At 38.3% G+C, this 20,870-nt stretch overlaps 1 protein-coding gene and 1 long non-coding RNA gene across 2 annotated transcripts; one reads left to right on the forward strand and one right to left on the reverse strand.

The window, feature by feature from the left end:
* The first annotated feature begins 258 nt into the window (after window positions 1-258).
* On the forward strand, window positions 259-19,311 carry map1b (microtubule-associated protein 1B). Its single transcript, XM_082169275.1, has 7 exons — window positions 259-618; window positions 2,960-3,061; window positions 9,877-9,959; window positions 10,704-10,844; window positions 11,025-16,212; window positions 16,374-16,606; window positions 16,691-19,311. The coding sequence occupies exons 1-7, from the start codon at window positions 441-443 to the stop codon at window positions 16,844-16,846; spliced, it is 6,081 nt and encodes a 2,026-aa protein (XP_082025401.1). The 5' UTR covers window positions 259-440; the 3' UTR covers window positions 16,847-19,311.
* On the reverse strand, window positions 4,821-9,870 carry LOC309498510. The gene is made up of 4 exons (XR_014205973.1): window positions 9,654-9,870; window positions 9,317-9,352; window positions 7,850-8,002; window positions 4,821-7,675 (listed from the first exon to the last, which is right to left on the reverse strand). It is a non-coding gene; the product is annotated as an uncharacterized lncRNA (long non-coding RNA).
* Window positions 19,312-20,870: the final 1,559 nt, after the last annotated feature.

Raw genomic sequence — 20,870 nt, forward strand, 5'->3', positions numbered from 1 at the left:
GTTTTTATATCCGTTTTGTATATCCAATATTATCAACTGTAACATAAAAATAACTAAAAAAAAAATAATAATAAAGTTGTCAGCTAAACCTTTTATTAAAAAAAGTACAGCAATCGTTCAATAGTACAATTTTATTGATATTGATGCCCAATCCACATGTCAACAAGTTCATCCAAAGTTTAATCCTTTAATTATGTAAGGCTTTTCAAGGTTCCAATTGGTCTCGCGCTGTTTTATGATTTGCTGCATGACATCAGCTGGATGAGAGGAGAGGCAGCGGCGATTCCTCATCACTATGACACAGAGTCTGAGGATATAAAAGCCTGGGCCACTCCTTCTGCGCCCGCTGCACGGCTCCAGATAGCAGCTCACTTCAGGTTGCCGGCCGGACAGACAGAGAGAGAGAGAGTGAGTGAGTGTGTGTGTGAGTGTTTGACAGAATGGCGACGCTAGTTGAACCTCTAGATACTCCAGCACCCTTCGGAGGTGTCAGTAGCACGGCATCGCCCACGGCCTCGACACATCACTTCGACGAGGGCAAATATTACCTGCTGGTGGTCACTGGGGAGCTGGTCACTGACGAGCATCTGAAGTGTGCCATTGCGGACATTGAGAAAGGTAGCTCAGCTGACAAGAATAATGAACGAATAATGTGCAGTGCCTCTGCTATTTATGCCATGAATCTATTTAGATGATGTTTGGACCCGTGTATCTTATGCAGTTGCCTTTTCAAGTGCTGTAGACTAACCTTGAACTCACTTTGGGGTTGAATGGGTGAATCTAGACATAATTTTTTTGCTGACTGCACGAAACTTTCCATGCATTGTTATTGGATTTCTTTGTTGTGTGACAATGTAGATGGAAACTGTATCGCAGCCCCTCCCTGTTAGTAACTGGCGAGTGCACTGCATGTCTTATCAAAGCGATCGCATCGCGCCACCCAGTTTCCCAAAGACATCATCAGCACCATGACTGTTTTCGCAGGGTGTGCAGCTCTATCCGATGATCCAGATGTGTTGTTTTTGGCCATTTGATGAACTTCAGTGTCTGACTTCTGTTGTGGGCTAGGATGAGTTAGCTTGTATATTTATAGCGTGTCGATCAATAAGACTCGTGGATTGTTTCGCCGGGGTGGAGGGTCTGCAGTCAGGAGGATGTGCACCATCACCGTGCATCTGCGTGGATGTGATCTGTGGCGCGCGCCAGTTCTTTGTTTCCTAATATCCGTTTTTTCTTACTATATCCTTGTCCTGTTTGCGACTCATTTGGGAATCACGCTAAATAACCATGCACGAGAGAGATTTTAGTAAATTATTTATTCAGTTTAACACTCAATTAAATGCATTAGAAAGAGAATGATATTCAATTGCTAGCTGTAGGCCCTGCTTCATAGCAAGTGTGGCAAAAGCATAACTTCTGCCCACTTGACCAGAGAGACATTGTTGCTGCGCATCCTGATTTATTTACATCCTCTTCCATTCCACTCGCTCCTTTCTAATCACCGGCTTGTAGGCGTGGCGCGGTCCGCACTGCAGTCCCTACGGAAAGTCAGAAGGGCCCCACGTTCATGCCAAAAGGGCGTTTCAGTTAGTGATGGGACACGCGTACCTGTCCTTTTCATCTGTTCATTCAAATAACAGATTCGGATATTCATTGCGTCAAGACGTAACTACGTCGTCACGTGGTCCAGCATCCAAATGTTCCAATAAAGCAATGTGTAGACACAGGCTTGTTTGTTTTTTGATTGTGTTATTGATAGGTGTGTTTATTGTCATTTTAATAACACATTAAGAATCTAAATTTAATTTTCATTATTAATTATTGATTAATTTATTAATTCCAAAATAGTTCTCATTTCAGTGAGTAGGCTAATGTTGTTGACTTTAGAACCCCTTTCTGACCAATTCAGTCCTGTTCAATGAATCATTCAGACCGAATTTTTTTTTTCCTTTTGTCATATCAACTTATATAATTCACGTGGTTTAGATAACATTATATTTTGAGTTTCTGTTGATTAAACCAATCTCCATTGTATTAACTCAAATTTTTAGATTTTAATGAACTCAAAATTTGATGGCAATCAGGTTACTTGCTTTTTTAAGTTAAACCAACACATTTTTTCAGTATGGATTTAGTTGTGATCGGATAGTTAGGTCTTTAGATCCCTGTGAGTGACGGTGTGGAAGAAAAAAAGAAGAACAGATAATTATCACTCCTCGTCTAGTGAGGAGGCATTAGCATCACTTTGATGAGGTCTCTGCTTTAAAGCTGTACAATTTTTGATTTCTCAGGTTTAGTTGTTAGATTCCCTTTACTCGAAGATTCACTGCTATTTTTGTATTGTGATAAACAAAACACATTACTTCTGTATTGAATGAATCACAAAAAATTACATCTGGCTTGTTGTGCTCTTGTTTTGTGGAACTTGTGAGTAAATGAGGTTTGGCATCTGCTAAATTCTAACCATTCTTCTAACCATAAATTCTCCAGTAATAGCAGTGTGTTAGGCTACTATACTTTCCTTGAAGGCATATGAGTTGCGGTTGTGCATGTGCGGTAGTAGAAATATAGGGGTAATATTCTTCTGTGATTCCACGAGGGGAACAAGTATGCCATCATAAAAGGCTTTTGCGTGTATACCAACAGATCCAGGCATTTAGTTATGTGAATTTAAGAGATATTGTGCTTCAGTTCAATATGAAGGAAAGATCTGAAACCCAATCTGATTATTTGATTACTGATCCAATGTAAAGTTAAGTAATATTTCGCCCAACTGAGTTTCAGATCTCTCCCTAGCATACTGCTACATACTTCATACTCATAAACAAACATTTTAAATGAGGTAGTTTTTGTTTCAAGAAGTAGCCTGTATTGTCAATGCATAAAGAACTGTTCTCTTCATTATTGATAAAAAGTACAACACATTTCATATTTTTACCCTTTTTCCTCTGACTTGCAGGAATTCGTTCATGGGACACAAATCTGATAGATTGTAACTTGGACCAGGAGCTGAAGCTTTTTGTTTCTCGACACTCTGCCAGGTTTTCAGCCGATGTGAGAGGTAGGCTGAACATGATCTGCTCACTTCATATCCTTTAGCCAGCTCAAAACTCTTATGAAGCAATTCATGAAAACTTAATATTAAATATTTAAAACGCTAGTGACCCCAAAAGCTCAATAGTGCTAAAGAGCAAGTATTGTGTAGAGATTCATTTTTGTATTATAACTATCATTATAATGTCATTATTAATAATAACTATTTATTTTTCCCTTTTCACAATAAAGACCCATAAAAACATTAGCATAACCATGACTTGGCAAAATCTCCCATGTCACAAGGTCATTAAAACAGCTTCACACCGAGATGAATTTGTCATAGAGAATCTGCCTCAAAAAAATCTGTCTATAAATATAGATAGGTAGTGTTCCAGTGACATAATTTCACTGCTAGTTAAATTAGTTGTATCAATGAGATCAATGAATGATGCAACAGTCACACAAGTGGTTCAGTCCCTGCGTTACATTTCTTCCATCGTGCTTTGCTCTGTGACTCTTCTGAACTTCCCCATGACATCACAAATGTTACATAACCTCATGTAAAATTGATTCTCATCAGTTTATCTTTATATTAGCGCTTGGCATACAAACGTTGTAGATGACCACAATGTTCAGAACTTTATTTGCTTCCCTATTTCTTTTTGCTATATCTATAATGCTCTTCTATATTTAGAGTAATATTTTTTTACACTCATTTTTTTTGTGCAAGTTCTTGATGGATTCTTTTGATGGAGATAAAAGAGGTGGGTTTAGACGGTGTGCCTGGAGCTCTGTCTGGATCAAACCCTGTCCCTGGTGTCCCCTTGTCTGTCCTCCCTGACTGTCTGCCTCTGTATCTTTTGTTTTCTATACTTTTTTTCCTCTCATGCTGAATTGCTGCAAGGGATGAAAGCTAAATGTGAGATAATTAGCTGAAAAATTAATGACAATGGTTTTGTCTGCTTTTGAACTAAAGCATGCACACGTAGTCATACATAGGGGCTTCAAATGCAGTCAGACCCCAACAGTAATATAGATTTTTTTTTCTCTCACAAAATAGCAGGAAATTATAGGAGCTTAACCATAATGGAAATATCTCTTCCAGAGAGACACTGAGTCTGCTAATGTAAGCAAATGATGAGCCAACACTGACCTTGAATGATTGAAATGTAATCTGTGTTAGCTTGAACCCACACACACACACACACACACACACACACACAAACAAACCATAGCTTAATAGAAAAGCACATTACTTTGTTGAGATCATCAGAATTAATTCTGGAATTCTTATTTACACATCTGAATGACTGTCGGAAGAGGACAAAACAAGAATATATCATTGGCTACAAATCCCCCCCTTAAGGATAAACATGACATGTAGGTGTTGGTTCATTTCCATAATCAGATTTATTGCTCAATGGGTGGCTTTATGTGAAGCTTAATAGAAAATGAACAGAGGGATTTGCATTATGCCGCTTTTGGCCATTAAGCCTTTTAAATGCAAAGCCATTACCTGTCCACCACAGACAAGTACATTGTGGATAATTGCTTTACCCCACCACCCACTTTAAGAGCAATTCCGATTTTATAACACTTCTTGTTACTTTGAAAGCATTTTAAATTAATTAGGCTTTAATACTTTTCAGCACAGAGTAAAAGAGAGTTGTAGGATAATTATCTGTAGAACTGTCCTACAGGGGTTTTGTAGGAGGGTAAGACAGATAAATGGGGGCAGGGGAGAAGGTGGGTTATTACTATTCAGCATGGAGGAGGGTGAAATATAAATCATTGAATGTCTGAGACCTATGGAGAGTACAGAGAGATTTGAGACTCAAATACACACATACATGCATTTATTTAGCAGATGCTTTAAATCTTAAGCAGTGCATAAATGAGAAACATAATAAAAAACACATGGTTGTTCACATTTATTCACATAAAAAAATTGAAAATGTATCTATATTAGATTAACTCCTTTGTACAAAATACCAACCAAATGCCTTTGAAATACGTGGAACCCCTGCCAGAATCACTAAGAGGAGATGAATCACAGTGTGAAACTCGGAAAAGAGATTATAGTAGGCTACTTGAAAGAATGCTTGAGAAAGAATTATGAGACAGGCAATATTGTGTCTGTGAGGCTCAGAAGATAAAAGGAGTGTGGAGGATCCCTTTGCTTCTGAGATACTTCAGGACCTTGCCTTTGACATTTTCACTGCTTTGAGTCGAGACGGAAGCATGGAAATGTGCCTGGAAGTTTAATATTAGATCAGTTATCATAGTCCAGCAGATTCGCTCAGCATCAGCCAGTGCAGTAATCAATAGTAATGAATCAGCTTCTGTAATGTAATCAATAAGCACTTAACAAATGATTGCACTTTACCGTGCATTTACATGCTGCCTGATCATTGTGTTATTATTAATATTAAAAGTATGAGATGAACTGACAATATACTGTATACATTATAATGCCATGTTAAAATATGATACTACTTCATTAAAATAGTTTTCCTTTAACAACTTGACAATTTAAAGGACTAGTCCATTCAATAATTACATGTCATTTACTCATCCTCATGTTGTTCCAGACCTGTACAGCTTTCTTTTCTTTTTTTTTTGTGGAAAACAAATGTAAAAATAAAATATATTAAATATCCACTTTCAATACAGATTTACAGACATGGTGGGTGATATTGCTGTCCGGGGCGTTAACAAATTATAGATTTTTATACAATTACATAGTATGAAACACTTTGTTTGATTAATAATTTGATAGTTTGATTTGATCATTTTGCTTCTCAATAGTTTGCTTCTATTTTACATATGAGGCCTTTGGCAAATGCTTTTATCCAGATTGATTTACAAAAGAATTTCTGTTTTTGCATATGAGCCTGCCATTGTTAACAATTCTAAATGTGCTTTGAGGATAAGAACACTAGTTCTAAGTAGAGTACAAATAAATGCACATAGCATGTTTTATGTCATGATTAGAATACTCTTGTAATAAGTCTTTAAACTGAGCCTGAAATTATGTCTAATATGCTTTGCTTTGATGTAGGGGCTAAAGGTGATTAATATGCATTACATGAAGCTTTTTGCGCAACGTGCCATTTTGCCATTTTAGGGATTTTTGTTCAGACTTTGAGACTGAATGTTATAAGAAGAACTGGAATAAATGTTACTGATATTTCTAAGTATTTGTATGTGTGTTTGAATGAAAGTGTCTTTTTTCAAACTCCCATTTTGGCATTGAAAGGACAGGACAGAGTTGGAGAGAGACAAAGTGAGGGAGAAAGTCAGGTTCATGTTCATGGCATTGCATTTGTATGGATGCTTGCTTTGTTTGTGCATTGTGGTGAGTGTCATTAAATGAGGCTGCCTGCCCAAAGGGTGTTCAGTCTGTATTAGTATCAGAGACAGTGTGAGGTGAGATCAGGACAAGAGGGGTGAGGATGGGTTGGGTGAGTGTGGCAACGCAAAGCTAGTGTAAGTCAAACAATACTGCAGCTGACACATCTGCACCCAGAATCAAACTGGAATGGAAATAGCCCAGCTTCTAGGTGACAATCAAATATGCCTGCTTTAGCTTACTAAGAGTTGCAAGTTTGTAGTTATGATATCTACAACATATGATTATTTAAAGGTGCTGTTTACAAGCAATTTCAGACATTTTGCTGACTTCTGGCATGATTTCAACCTCACTCTCTCAAAAACAACAACAACAAAAAAAAATTGTTTTTGCTGTGGTAAAAAGGGATGTCACAAGCAATTTCAGACGTTTTGCTGACTTCTGCCATTTTTCTAATTTCAACCTCACTCACTCTTTCTCTCTCTCTCTCTCTCTCTCAAAAAAAAAATGTTTTTGTTGATATCTGTAAGGTGGTGGAGACATTTTATATGTGATATTTCCCCAAAAATCGCTTACAACACCTTCACCATCTATTTGTCACCGAATGATATTTGACCCAAAATTTTTTATTCATTCATTTGCACCCTTGCGGTTCTGAACCTGTGTAAACTGTATGGATAGAACAAAAGAAGAAGATATTTTGAAGAATTTTTCAACTGTATTAGCCCACTGTAAAACAGAGGAAAACATTTCAATGTCACATTTGGAAAATTAAGCTATGGCGAAGATGTTTGTTGGTTAACACCATGATAGCTTCTGTGGCTATTTTCATGGTGAGAAAAACTCAACACAATCTAATAAAACATTCTTTAATGATAAAGAGTTTTGACAGAAAGAACATGTTGGTGGATCTTCTCCTAGTATTACAAACTTGTGTGTCAGGTATGGTGAGGAATTCATCATAAAAGCCCCATTATACTCACCCATGTGGATAATAGTCAATGGCAGCGGTTTCATTTTCCAAGGGCAAAGGAAAACTCTGCTATCGACCGTAATATAATTTGTCCGAACTTTAGTTTGCACCACTGATTCTAATCACTTTTTTTTTTCTCTTCATCTCTTTGGAGTTCCCGTCAGCAGCTGTTTTTCACATAAATGGTCTTCCCCCTGGTGTGAGGTTGGCCCTGTAATGATGCCGCTTTTCTGCTTGCGTGAGTCTGGGTGTGTGCTGGGCAGCAGGAATAGCATTCATGTCAGGTTACTGTCACATCAACTGTGTTAACGGACCTGCCCAGATTTAGAGGAACAAGGAGAAAATAAATGGTTAGAAGAGAATCATTCATTGCCAAAACTCAGATGTCTATGCTCTGAAGAATATCTTCAGCTAAACTAGAGCAGAGAGTACTGCAGTGAGATGACTGCAACACCTCAGAACACACACATAGAGAAGAAATGAAGTACATCAAGTACGCTCCCCTTGCTATGCAGGTGTCGATTTCAGCTAAATCAGATGCATTCCATTTAATTCATTCTTCCATCCCGTAGCTCCTCCCTCTCATCCTCGAACTGATCTTGATAAAGCATGTTCTCCCAAAGGAACTCCCACTCCCATTCCTAATGATCAAAGAGAGAGAGAGTGGCCCATTTTGGTATCTGGAGTCTCAGACATGCTGTATACTTTCTTAAAAAATGTGTTTTCTAGGGGGCAGATGCACTTACATTTAATAAGAAACATATTTAACACTAATTAATCACTACCCTTAGGTTGGTCTACTTTATCTCTCTGAAATAGCATTAAACATAATTGTCTATTGAGAGTTGAAGTCAGTCTATGTAATGCTAGTTATTTCTTAAATAGGTTACAGAAATGTTTTGTGGAGAGCAGTAGAAAAAGCAAAAAGTACAGGGGAAATAATAGAAGAAATAGATGGGGTACATAGTGAATATGTTTAGATGAGGGGATATGGAACAAATTCAGAGTGTTAATAATAACTCAGTAGGTGGGAAACACACTGTAATTACCTACACTGCATGAGAGAGTAACCTGAATTTATGCTCACACACATACAGACAGACACAAACATACTACATACTGTATGTCTTAATCAATCTGGATATTTCTAAATGAAGGGAGCATGTGTTAGGGAGCAATTGTTATAATACATGTTCAAATCCAGGACAGTGATTTTTGCATACGTGTGATTTGTGTTTTTTTTTTTTTTAAGTTTAGGGCAAACTTATTTATGAATTATGATTTCTGTGTGAGAATGTTTGCACACAGATTTTATGCGGAAATTTGTGTATGCGCTTTAGTAAATTTGACCCAATATCTGCTATGTAAAATCTCTGCTGCACCAAAAGCATGTCATTTATCCACAACATCCTGTGGCTGTGGTATGACCATGCTTGCTAGAGGTTGTGCACTGTTACGTGCAAATGGGAAAATTGTGTGTGCCCTCTTGTGTTTTAGATTTAGACCTTGTTATTTTGGGTAGCTAAGGCCTTAATCTTCAAGCAATTTTCAGCACTTATGGAGCGCATGGTCACTGACACTATACAAACAACTTCAGAGGTTGGATTATGAGACTATGAACAACAATTGCTGCTTGAGTGAATGTTACAGAAGGGGCTCATAGACCTCTGCAGTAATAGCAAACACTCTACTGACAGTGACAGAGTTGACTGTTTCCTGCAATCTTACAGCTTCATTGCTTCTGGACAGCTTGATGGATTTATAATAGGATTGATTCACCCAGACAGAGACCGGAGAATTCTCACCTGAATTTATAATGAGCCATTTGGACAGGGGATGGGCAAAAATAAGATGTTGAACATTTAGTCACACTGTCAGAGGACATGTATGGACAGAAAGTACACAGAAAATGCTCAGTTAGCCAAAAAAATAAAATAAAATAGGAACACGCTTACCACAGAGGAATACTAGAAGTTTTTTTCGTGTTCCACCTATGTGGTGATTGAAAGAGAAAGGATGACAAGTTGCTGGAGGAGGGGCAGAGGTTAATTAGATATCTGTCAATAGAGCATATATAGAGAAACGAGGAAGAGAAGAGGAGAGTATTTGCATGAGTACACACAAGGCAATTAAGTGAAACAGATGTCACATAAAAGAAATCCCAGACCATAACCATTTTGACTACAAATTAAACTCAATAAGGCATATATTCATAAAAAAAGGGGCTGAAGGAATGGTAGTGAAAAGAAAAGGAAATGATCTTCAGTAAAATGACAGACCAAATAAACTCACCAAAGCTAGTTTTTGGCTTGTCTTTGAGGTTCCTTAAGGAGCAGCAGCAGCATTTGTGTTGTTCTGGAGTCCTGGTCTTGAGAAACTATTTTCGGCAAAGACAATCCTTAAAATACATATGTATAATTTAATTCAGTTAATAAAACAAACCAAAGCATGTTCAAGATCAGCATGTGCATTGTGTGTACATCACAGTAATCATCACATGTCATTTTATTTTCAGGACAAAAGATTCTGCACCACAAAAGTAATGTGTTGGAGACAGTAGTGCTCATCAACCCTTCAGATGAAGCTGTTAGCACTGAGGTAAACCCACTCTCTCTGTTTCTCTATATTTCTATAAATATATCTATGTCTGCCACTAAAACATATTTTAAAACTGTTTTAGGTGTCTGGATCACATAGAAACAAATACCTTATTGGGGATAAGAATAAACACAGAGCTAGTATCCTATAGGACAAGAACATCATGGTTCTGTATGTAATGGGTGTGTCACAGTTGCAGGCAAACTCATAAATGCACAACACAGTCATACACACAAAAGCTTGCTTGCACACTGTGACTGCAGTTTGACTCTGCATTAATAATATGGTAAAGCACTGCAGGTCTGACCCTGGCAGACCGCCCAGAACAGTCAATGGCAGCAAACTGGAAAATGCTGGCCTGGACAGAGAACAAGAAAGAGAGAGGAAAAAACACAAAGCCAAAAGCCAAAGTAATACAATTTGTATTTGTTGAAATTAATGACATTTTTCGGTCAAGTCACACAAAATTGCAACAACAAAAAAGTTTAGATGAGGTTATAGCAACAAGTTTACTTCTGTTAGGTGGGTTTTTTACTGCATGATATGACATTTTACAGTGCAAACTCTAAGTGTCTTTTTGGCAGATAAGACATTTAAATAATTAAGAATAACCTTCACATGTTGTTTTTGTTGCATCAAATGCAAGCCATGATTAATCCAAACCAAGTCAATGTTAAATTAATAATATAATATGTATATATATAATATAATATAATATATATATATAACTTTGTTTATACCTAGGTACGTCTTATGGTCTCAGACAAAGCCCACCATAAGCTGCTTGTCCTAGCAGGACAGTGTTTTGAAAATACAGGCGAGCTGATTCTCCAATCAGGCTCCTTTTCTCTCTCCAATTTCATTGACATTTTTACAGATCAAGAGGTGAGTGATTGTTAGCTTTTTGCTTTGGTTTGCTATATTTACCAGTTTTGTGACTGCATTTGAGAAAATATTCTCAAACAGTCAACAGATGCAAAAATTTTGCATGCATATTACAGTTTAACATTCAATTCAAGGAAGCTGTCTTATTTAGTGAAACGTTTCAATTCACTTTACTCACAGATTGGAGAACTTCTTAGCACCATACATCCAGCCAACAAAGCCAGTTTAACCCTTTTCTGTCCTGAGCATGGTGACTGGAAAAATTCAAACCTGGACAAACACAACTTGCAGGACTTCATCCATATGAAGTTAAACTCCCCAACCATCCTTCCAGAAATGGAAGGTCTTTCTGAATTCACAGAGTACCTGTCAGAATCTGTTGAAATCCCATCTCCGTTTGACATGCTGGAACCCCCGACTTCAGGAGGGTTCCTAAAATTATCCAAACCATGCTGCTATATTTTCCCTGGTGGACGAGGTGATTCAGCACTTTTTGCAGTTAACGGCTTTAACATGCTGATTAATGGTGGATCTGATAGAAAGTCATGTTTTTGGAAGCTGGTACGCCATCTGGACAGAGTAGATTCTATTCTCCTCACACACATTGGAGATGACAACCTCCCTGGTATTAATAGCATGCTGCAGCGAAAAATAGCTGAACTCGAGGAGGAACAGTCACAGGGATCCACAGCTAACAGTGACTGGACAAAGAATATGATCTCACCTGATATTGGTGTTATGTTTGTCAACATGCCCCAGAACCTGGAAAACCTTGAGCCTAACTACAGGATTAGAAGAAATGCTGGGGAGGCATCTCTCACAATGCAGTACTTAAACAAGCTGTCTTTAAAACCAGAACCTCTGCATAGGAATATTGGGAACACAGTAGAACCAATTATACTTTTCCAGAAAATGGGTGTTGGAAAGCTTGAAATGTATGTTCTTAACCCTGCTAAGAACAGCAAGGAGTTGCAATGCTTCCTGAAAGAATGGACTGGTAGTGATAAAGACAAAGCCCCTGTCTTGTTGCCAAATGGAAAAGAATCAGAGCTCCCAATCTCATATTTGTCTTCCATCTCATCACTGATTGTGTGGCATCCTGCTAACCCATCAGAAAAAATCATCCGTGTTCTGTTTCCAGGCAATTCCACTCAGAATAATATTCTCGAAGGCCTAGAGAAACTTAAACACTTAGACTTCCTCAAACATCCTGTGATCACACAAAAAGAGCTTAATTCAAACTTAGCCCCTACACTGAAACAAGCAAAGATGAAACATAAGACAGACAGTAAAGAGAGCCTAAAGTCCACATCAAAACCATCCCCAAGCAAAAATGTCCACAAAGAGTCAAAAGAAGAAGCCCCTGAAAAACTAAAAATCCTTAGTAAAACTGACTCTGTGGAAAGTCAGGAGCCAACACAAAAGACAGAGAAGAAAGAAAAAGCACTTGTGAAAAAGGTGAAAGCAGGAGACAAGGACATTAAAGGCAAGATTGAGCAAACACCCAAAATTGACACTCCAGAGAAAAAGAAAGCTGACATTAAACCAAAAATAATAAAGAAAGAAACAAAGAAATCAGTGGAAAAGAGTGAGGCTGATAAAAAGGCTGAAAAACCCACACCCAAGAAAGAAGAAAAGACCAAAAAAGAAGAGAAAGTAAAGAAAGAAGAAGTGAAGAAGGAAATTAAAAGACGGGACATTAAGAAAGATTCCCTGTTAAAGGAAAGCAGAAAGGATGAAAAGAAAGAAATGCAGAAAGATGAAAAAGAACCTAAGAAAGATTTTAGGAAAGCTGGTAGCTTGAAAAAGAATGCCCCTAGCATACCTGAGGTGAAAAAACCTGCACCTAAACCAAAGGTTGCAGCACGAGGAAAGGCTCCTGGTAGTCCTGCAAAATCCAAAGAGAAGGCTAAGGCTAAGCCCACAAAAAAAGATGCAGGAGAATTAGTGGCAGCAACTTCTGTTTCAGGTGCTACTGCTGATGAACCTGCCATTGAAGCCAGTGTAACAGATGTTCTTGAGGCAGAGAGATCATTGATGTCTTCTCCAGAGGACCTCACTAAAGACTTTGAGGCTCTGAAAGCAGAGGAGATTGTTGAAGATGACGAAATCCTATCTCAGACCAAAATAGATGATTCTGATCAAGGAGCGATGATCAAGCATGAAGAAATAACTCCTTGCAAAGAGTCTCCAGAAGCAGCAGAGTCACTGGATGAAGGAATAGCAACCACAGAAGCTGAGGAGGAATGTGGTGGTACTCCAGGGGAGCTAGAGCCCAATCAAAAAAGCAATGGCACCAGTGATAAATTTGAAGATGAGGGAACAGGGTTGGAAGAGTCATCTGAGATGGGGGACTATGAAGAAAAGGGAGATACAGAGGAAGTGGATGAGCAGGACAGAGCAATATCTACATTAAAAGATGATGGAGAGCAAGGAGAGCAGGAAACAAAGGAAGGGTCCGATTATGGTGCAGAAGAACCACAATGTTTTGATGTAACCACACCACCAAGGCTCTCTGCACCTGTATCTCCTGCTGTTTCCATTCATGATGAAACTCTACCAGCAGGTTCAGAAAGTGAGGTCGCCTCTGATGATGAAAATCGAGATGAGCCTCCAGAAGAATACACAACATCTGGACACACTCAGTCTACAATTGAGATCTCAAGTGTTCCAACACCTATGGATGAAATGTCAACTCCAAGAGATGTATTGAGTGATGAGACAACTAATGATGAAAGTGATTCTCCCTCCCAAGATTTTGTCAGGTACAGTATGGCTACAGATTATGAACGAAATAAACTCCCACCTCTCAAAGATCTTCCTGAATTAGATCACTCTAAGAGCGATGCCACTGAAGGGCATGATTATCATGCATCAGCTTCCACCATTTCACCTCCATCTTCACTGGAGGAAGACAAATCTGCCAAGGAGTTTTTAACCAAAACCACATTCTCTTTTGATTCAAACAGACTCACTGGTACCACTACAAATTTGCCTTTTGTCCGGTCACCTTCTGGTGACCAAAACATGAACATTGACCATATTCATACAGGTGCATCTTCACCGATTGAACTGGGAACCACACTAGCAGGGATGTCAAAAGGAATGGAATCATACAGTCCAGATGAGAAAACTTTAGAGGGCCCTTTATCTCCTCAGTCCTCAGGTCACACACCTTACTACCAATCCCCAGTGGAGGAGAAAGATGGCACTATACCGTCTGAGAAAACGTCTGAGCCCCAGGGTCCTATTATTGTTGACATCACAAGTGACAAGGAATACTCTCCCAGAGAGGCTAGTCCTATTGATGAAGCAGTGCCTGTGTCACAAATGGAAAAGAAGCAATCACCAAGTTATGAAGCACATTTATCAACCAATTTTGAGCTTGACCACAAGACCCAAAGCCAAACTGACAATAATGATAAAAAGTTAGCAACTGATGACAGTTCTTCAGTTATATCTGCTGCATCATTGCTGCCGGCTAAAGCAGAGAGCCTGTCTGATACAAATCCTTTCACAACATTTAAAGAGGACAGCAAAATGTCCATATCTGAGGGGACCACATCGGATAAGTCTGGCACACCGGTTGATGAGGTTGTTGCAGAGGACACATTTTCTCACATTGCCTCTGCATCAACAGCATCACTCGCAACAAGTTCTTTACCAGAACCTACAACAGATGAGGTCTCCCCATCACTTCATGCTGAAGTGGGCTCCCCTCATTCCACAGAAGTGGATGACTCTCTCTCTGTCTCTGTTGTTCAGACTCCAACAACAATGCAAGAAGCAGAAGTCTCCCCATCTAAGGGCAGTCCCCGGCCCATGTCAATCTCCCCTGATGTTTCTCCAAAAACAGCCAAATTAAGAATGCCACAACAGGAAACAAAATCCTCTGAGCAGTCTTTGTCAGCTGAGTGTGGACAAGATTCCCCAGAACACTCATTTACATTGGATTTTAGCAAGCAGTCACCAGATCATCCATCTGTTGGAGGAATGCAGCATGCAGTAACTGAAAATGGTCCGACAGAAGTTGATTACAGCCCCTCGGACGGAGCTGGTCTCATGAAAGAACAGCGCAGACCCGGGGAAGCTGGGGAGAAGGCAATGCTTTTCAAAGAGTCTGATAGTTCCCAGGTTGCTTCTGCTTCCCCATCAGATGCCTCTCAGTCCACCCCATCAGTTACAACACCCTGCCAAATTGGGGAGCCAAGAGAAGTTTCCCCAAATGCGGGTCGTTTCTCAGCGTCTGTTACTCCAAAACAGTCACCCCGCAATCAGTCCCCTTTATCTCCTGACTCTTCTCTTGTTCTAGGGAGACCAAGTACTTCACATGAAGGTACAGATAAAGATAAAGCTAGTCCCAGCTCATTTTACGAAGAGACTGGTATGGATAAAATAGACACACAAAATCTGGTGAAGACTCCTCCAAAGGCCCAATCTCCTACAGTGTCATCTTGTTTTTCTCAGAAGACAGAAGAGCATAAACTTGGCTTAGGGACGAATGCCTTCACAGACTTGATCCCCCCCACTAGCCCCAAAATATCATCTCCAGCACAAATTTCTCCTTCTTTCAATCAGACAGAAACTCAAGATAAGTTTTCCAGCAGCTCCACATCATATTCCTACAGCTGTCAATATGGAGAATCTACTAAAATCTGTGATGGTGGGTCCATAGGGCCAGATACATCAAAAACAATCCTTTCTCAGTCACGAGCAGATGTGGACTTGTGTTTGGTGACCTCCTGTGAATACAGGCATCCAAAAACAGAGCTTTCTCCATCCTTTATCAACCCCAGTCCTCTTGAGTACTTCATGAATGAGGAACATCCTGTGGAGGAGGAAAAGCCACTTGCTAAGTCTGGAGGAGGACCACCACCACCTGAAGGGAAACAGCAGAACAAGCAGTGTGAAGAAACTCCACCAACCTCTGTAAGTGAATCAGCACCCTCTCAAACGGACTCTGATGTTCCTCCTGGCACAGAGGAGTGCCCATCAATAACTGCAGATGCAAATATTGACTCTGAGGATGACTCAGAAACACTACCAACAGATAGGACTATCACTTATCGTCATGCAGACCCACCTCCAGCCACACCCAGAGACCCTGCTCCTGCTCCTCCACATCCTGACGCCTGTATGGTGGATCCTGAGGTCCTTAAGGCTCAGGAGGCATCCCAAAAAGATGAAAGAGGGAAGCCAAAAAAGAACATCAGTAGCAAGACCAAGTCATCTGCAACAAAGAGCTTGTCAAAAACAAGTGCCATCAAAGAATTGAAAGTATCTTCTCCAAAAAAGACTACAGAAGATAAAGATGCCAAAAATGCTACTAATACCTCTGCATCAAGGGGAGTGAAAAGCAACACTTCAGGTAACTCTAGTTTCATACTAGAATTTTCAATTTTCAATTAAAAAATATGACACCTTACATAATACACAGTTATATGTCTATAGTCTATTGTTTTTTTTAAAGCATTTTTTTACTTTGCTTTTAATATAATATATGATTTATATATTTTTATTGTTGTTAAGGAAGCACCAAGTACAGCAGTGGAACGTCAGTACCTAACTGTCCTCCAATGTATATGGACCTAGTTTACATACCAAATCACTGCAATGCCAAGAATGTGGATGCTGAGTTCTTTAAACGGATCCGATCCTCCTACTTTGTAGTCAGTGGCAATGATCCAACAGCACAGGAGCCCAGTAAGGCAGTTCTGGATGCTCTGTTAGAAGGAAAGAGCCAATGGGGAAATAATATGCAGGTACTATTATTCTTCCAATTATGGATACTTTCCTTGAAATTAATGTTGCATATGATATTGGTATGGTTATTCTTACCCCTCTAGGTCACACTGATTCCAACCCATGATACAGAAGTTATGAGGGAGTGGTACCAGGAAACCCATGAGAAGCAGCAAGACTTAAACATCATGGTTTTGGCAAGCAGCAGCACTGTGGTCATGCAAGATGAGTCTTTCCCTGCATGTAAGATTGAGCTGTGATTGTCATGATCAAGATGTGGTAGAGGTTGGATGTTGGAGAGCAAACAATAGGAAAACTTACTACACACATTCACAAAAGCAAATGTTTAGGATCTCTTTCCATATACTCAATAGAGGAACCAGCAAAAAGTTTCTCAGTAGAATTATCTAGTACTCTTTGAGGTCTCAGGTTGTGAAAATATTGGGTTAGACATTGTTGACCACACAAAGAGCAGTTTTTGCTGTGTATAAGACCTCCACAAACACCCAGCATAAGCGACTTAGAGCAAACTAAACAACTGACTAAATACATACAGTAGTCGGTGGATGAACACTGTATTGAGCATCTCCAAGAAAACTGACAACAAACTACAAATTTACTCATTTAAAAACAGATTATAGACTGGTCAATGGATCGCTGAAAAATAACTCCATAAATTATAAAGTTTACACCAAAGGTCGAGGGATTGTTTAAATGCCTTAGAAAGTTAAACTGAATGTACAACAAACATGATGCACTTAATATAAGGACAATTAAATGGTATGTATTATCCACAATTACAAATATATCATTGGATGCAAAAGCTACATTTAGCATCATATTCCAGCCGCATTGAGTTGCATAAAATATGAATGTGAAGCTTGCTACCTTTGTGATTAAATGCAAAATAGAATAAAGGTCTAACCAATTTAAAAGACTCCCTGAGAAAAAATGCCTGAGACTTACCATAAGTCGTACGTAAAAACCTTAATGTTATAAATAATACATCTTATACCTCTTCCTCCTGGAAATAATTCATTAATTATATTGTCACCATTGTAATAGATATGAATTTTTACAGGTAGGAAATATTTCTTTAAAACTGCCCATCATTAGCTTGAAATCACATGAATTTCACACCACCCTTTTTTAATAGGGTAAATATTAAATGTTTGAACTCTAAATATTGTTGCTCATCAATTTGTACTGCTTATTATTTGCACACTTTATTTATGTTAATGTTTTTATCCTATGAACTGAGTAATTGAGTTGCAATATTTATTTGCCTTATTTAATACTTAATTTATAATTGGAAATTTGCTTTTTGTGGCATTCCTATTAAGTTAATCATACAAAGAGATCTCTAACATGCGAAACTTGTCGTTTCAAAGTTGTGTCAGTTCAAAAATTGTTTTTGTTTGATAACTATTGTTTTATTCTCTAACTCCAAATGGAGTTGACTATCCTTTTAACTGAACATTTCACTCAATATTGAGAGCTCTTCTGTATGCACTGTTCATCCAAATCTTATCCATCTACAATTTTTATTTTCTTAGCTTGTCAATGTTTCCAAGAAGAGCCATCAAGATTGTGGTACATTGAAAGTTGAGAAACTGAAAACTTTCCTTTGCTTAGGAATCTTTTATACAATTGCACTGTACTATAATTATAAATAGCTTAGTGACGGAGTGAGTGGTCGGATGATATGTGCATGTGTAATGTATTATCCTTGACATTTCTCTGTGCTTTCTTTCACTAAGAGGGGAAACTCACTCTTTACTGCCAACAAATCACTGCAAGGATATGACTGAAATAATTCATGATTGGAAAATCATGAACTTGGATCAGGTTTGTTGTATCTAAATGTCACTTTTAATCAATAACCATACAGTCATGGAAGTTTTACCATCTCATTGAAGACTGTCAATTGAATTCCAATCATCAATTACTATGACGCTTCCACTGTATACGGATTTTACAGTTTCAACTAGTAAATTGCATGATATCTACATGACAATACAGGATGATGCCACAGGTTGTTAAAATATTTCAAAGCCATAACTGCTTGAAACATTTTAATCACAATATTTAGAGCCAACAACACATTAACAAAAAATTACCAGGGAACACGGTGCCGTTGTGGCCCAACCCTTTTCAACAGCTCAAGAAGACGATAAACTTGATATGACGATGATCTCAAACCTCACGGTTCAGAACTGGATACTTCTTAATTCCATACTAACAGCAGCAACGGTTAACAGACTCTTCTAGCCACATGCTTTAGCAAAATGCATTGTTGTTTATCCGCTAGACATCTACAAGAGTAAATACAACACACACACACACACACACACACACACACACACACACACACACACTCAGTCTATCACTCCCCTCTTTCCTCTGACCAACAGTAACACTTCACTTCACTTTCTCTCAAAACTTCACAATCCCTCTGGTTTTCCTCGCTGACCTTCGGGTGCTAGTAAGAATATGTCTGCAGTTGTGTATGAACTATATATATTAATCTTGTGAACTTGCATCTTTCCCTTTTTTCATTCCTAATCCCATATCTAGAGGATAGTCTCAAGTGAAAGTATTACCTTGTGCTTTTTCCTGATGTTTGTGTGCGATATATCTTCTCAACTATGGGGTGTTTGATGTAAAGGGAACTACAATTAAAAAGAAGGTAAATCAGTCCACAATAAATAATTTTGTGGAAAATATTTTGTGTTTTTATTTGTAGAGTATGGTATTCCACAAAATGTGGTTATGTTGTTGGTAAGGGGAATTTTGTGATCTTGTGCTTGCTCAAAGGCATTTCTGAGAGTTTAATTGGCTACAAAACAGGCCTAAGCCCCTGGGCTCATGTGTCTGATTCTGGTTAGAGATCTGGCTCCGACTAAATTTACCCAAATTGAACAGGATTTAGGCAAGTGATTTGTGCGTTCTAAGTTTTGACCTCAAAAAGACAACACTGAGCATAACTTTAAATTTAACTTTTCTTTTAAATAAAAGGAGAGCAATTTCCTAAATTAGAATACATAGAAAAAATTACTCTTGAAAATAAGCTGTTATGGTGAATCAAGACTGGTTTGCATTAACATCCATTTGATTGAGGGAAGACAGACTGGTCACTACCCTGGCAGTCAACCATGCCATCACTGCCCTTATGCCACAGAGGACATTAACTAATGATGACTTGGGCACTGCAGGCATTTTTCAAACCCAGACAGAACCATAGCGTTAAATCAAAATGGAAATGTCTAGCGGCAAAAGTACCAGAGAAATAACATTGGCTGAAGTTCAATGTGAGAAGTCTGGGTCACAGCATGCTATTACTTTTATGTACTGAGCATGATGTCAGCAGATCAATGCAGGTCAGAGGAGTCATGCAACCTAAAGTGACTTTGCATTAACTCTGTTTGCTTTTATGTGAAAGGAGTAAAGGAAGTAGAATTATTTTAAATATTTCTTTTGTTTTAAAATCAGCTTGACAGCAGTTATTATTTCTACCAAAGTGCACTAAAACCACATAAACACTTCATACATCATGTAGCAAACATCCTTACCACTAAAAATGGTCACTTAATAACAAAATTACTTTAAAGCACTGAATACTAGTAATATAACTGGATAATTTCATTATCTTAGATTTTTCAAGTAGCCTACTGTAGTATGCCAGTGTAAATCACAAATGATCCATTTTAATATCTTTGAATTAAAAAAAAACTGATAGAAGATAGAAGGAAGCAGAAAAATAGTGATGTTGAACATGTGAGTGAGAAACGATATCATGAGTTAAAATATATGGTCACTGAATGTATTTTGTAACAAGGCAAATAATAAATTATTCACCATTTAATTAATTAAAGGGTTCTCTGAGAAATTAACATAACCAATTTGTGTAAAAAACTTTACTATGCCAATTTGCTAAACAGCAAATTAGATACACAGGGTAATGCTAAAGAAAGTACTATAAACCTGCAATTTGACCAGGCACACTGTGGTCTTGTTCAAAACAAAACATACAGAGTCACAAGAAGGAACAAGAAATACACTGGTAAAGCTGCAAAGTGTATTTGTATTCAAATGTATTGTAATTTCTCAGATATAAGTGAACACAAGTTCACAATCTATGGCAGGAAAAAACTCTGAATTTACTTTATTAGCCTTGTTATGCTGCTCACAGCATCATGTGAACACCTCCATCTTGGATCTCATCAATAATCCAGCACACTTGAGAGTCAGCCTCCAATTGGGCAAATGAGAGTCTCAGCTGAA

Source organism: Leuciscus leuciscus (assembly GCF_965113295.1).
Source record: "Leuciscus leuciscus genome assembly, chromosome: 5".
In the NCBI taxonomy this organism is placed as follows: domain Eukaryota; kingdom Metazoa; phylum Chordata; class Actinopteri; order Cypriniformes; family Leuciscidae; genus Leuciscus; species Leuciscus leuciscus.

Excerpts from the sequence above, each read along its gene's own strand:
- map1b (XM_082169275.1), top strand. The coding sequence starts at position 441 with ATGGCGACGCTAGTTGAACCTCTAGATACTCCAGCACCCTTCGGAGGT. Across the intron at positions 619-2,959 it reads CATTGCGGACATTGAGAAAG|GAATTCGTTCATGGGACACA; the intron begins GTAGCTCAGCTG and ends TCTGACTTGCAG. Across the intron at positions 3,062-9,876 it reads GTTTTCAGCCGATGTGAGAG|GACAAAAGATTCTGCACCAC; the intron begins GTAGGCTGAACA and ends TTTTATTTTCAG.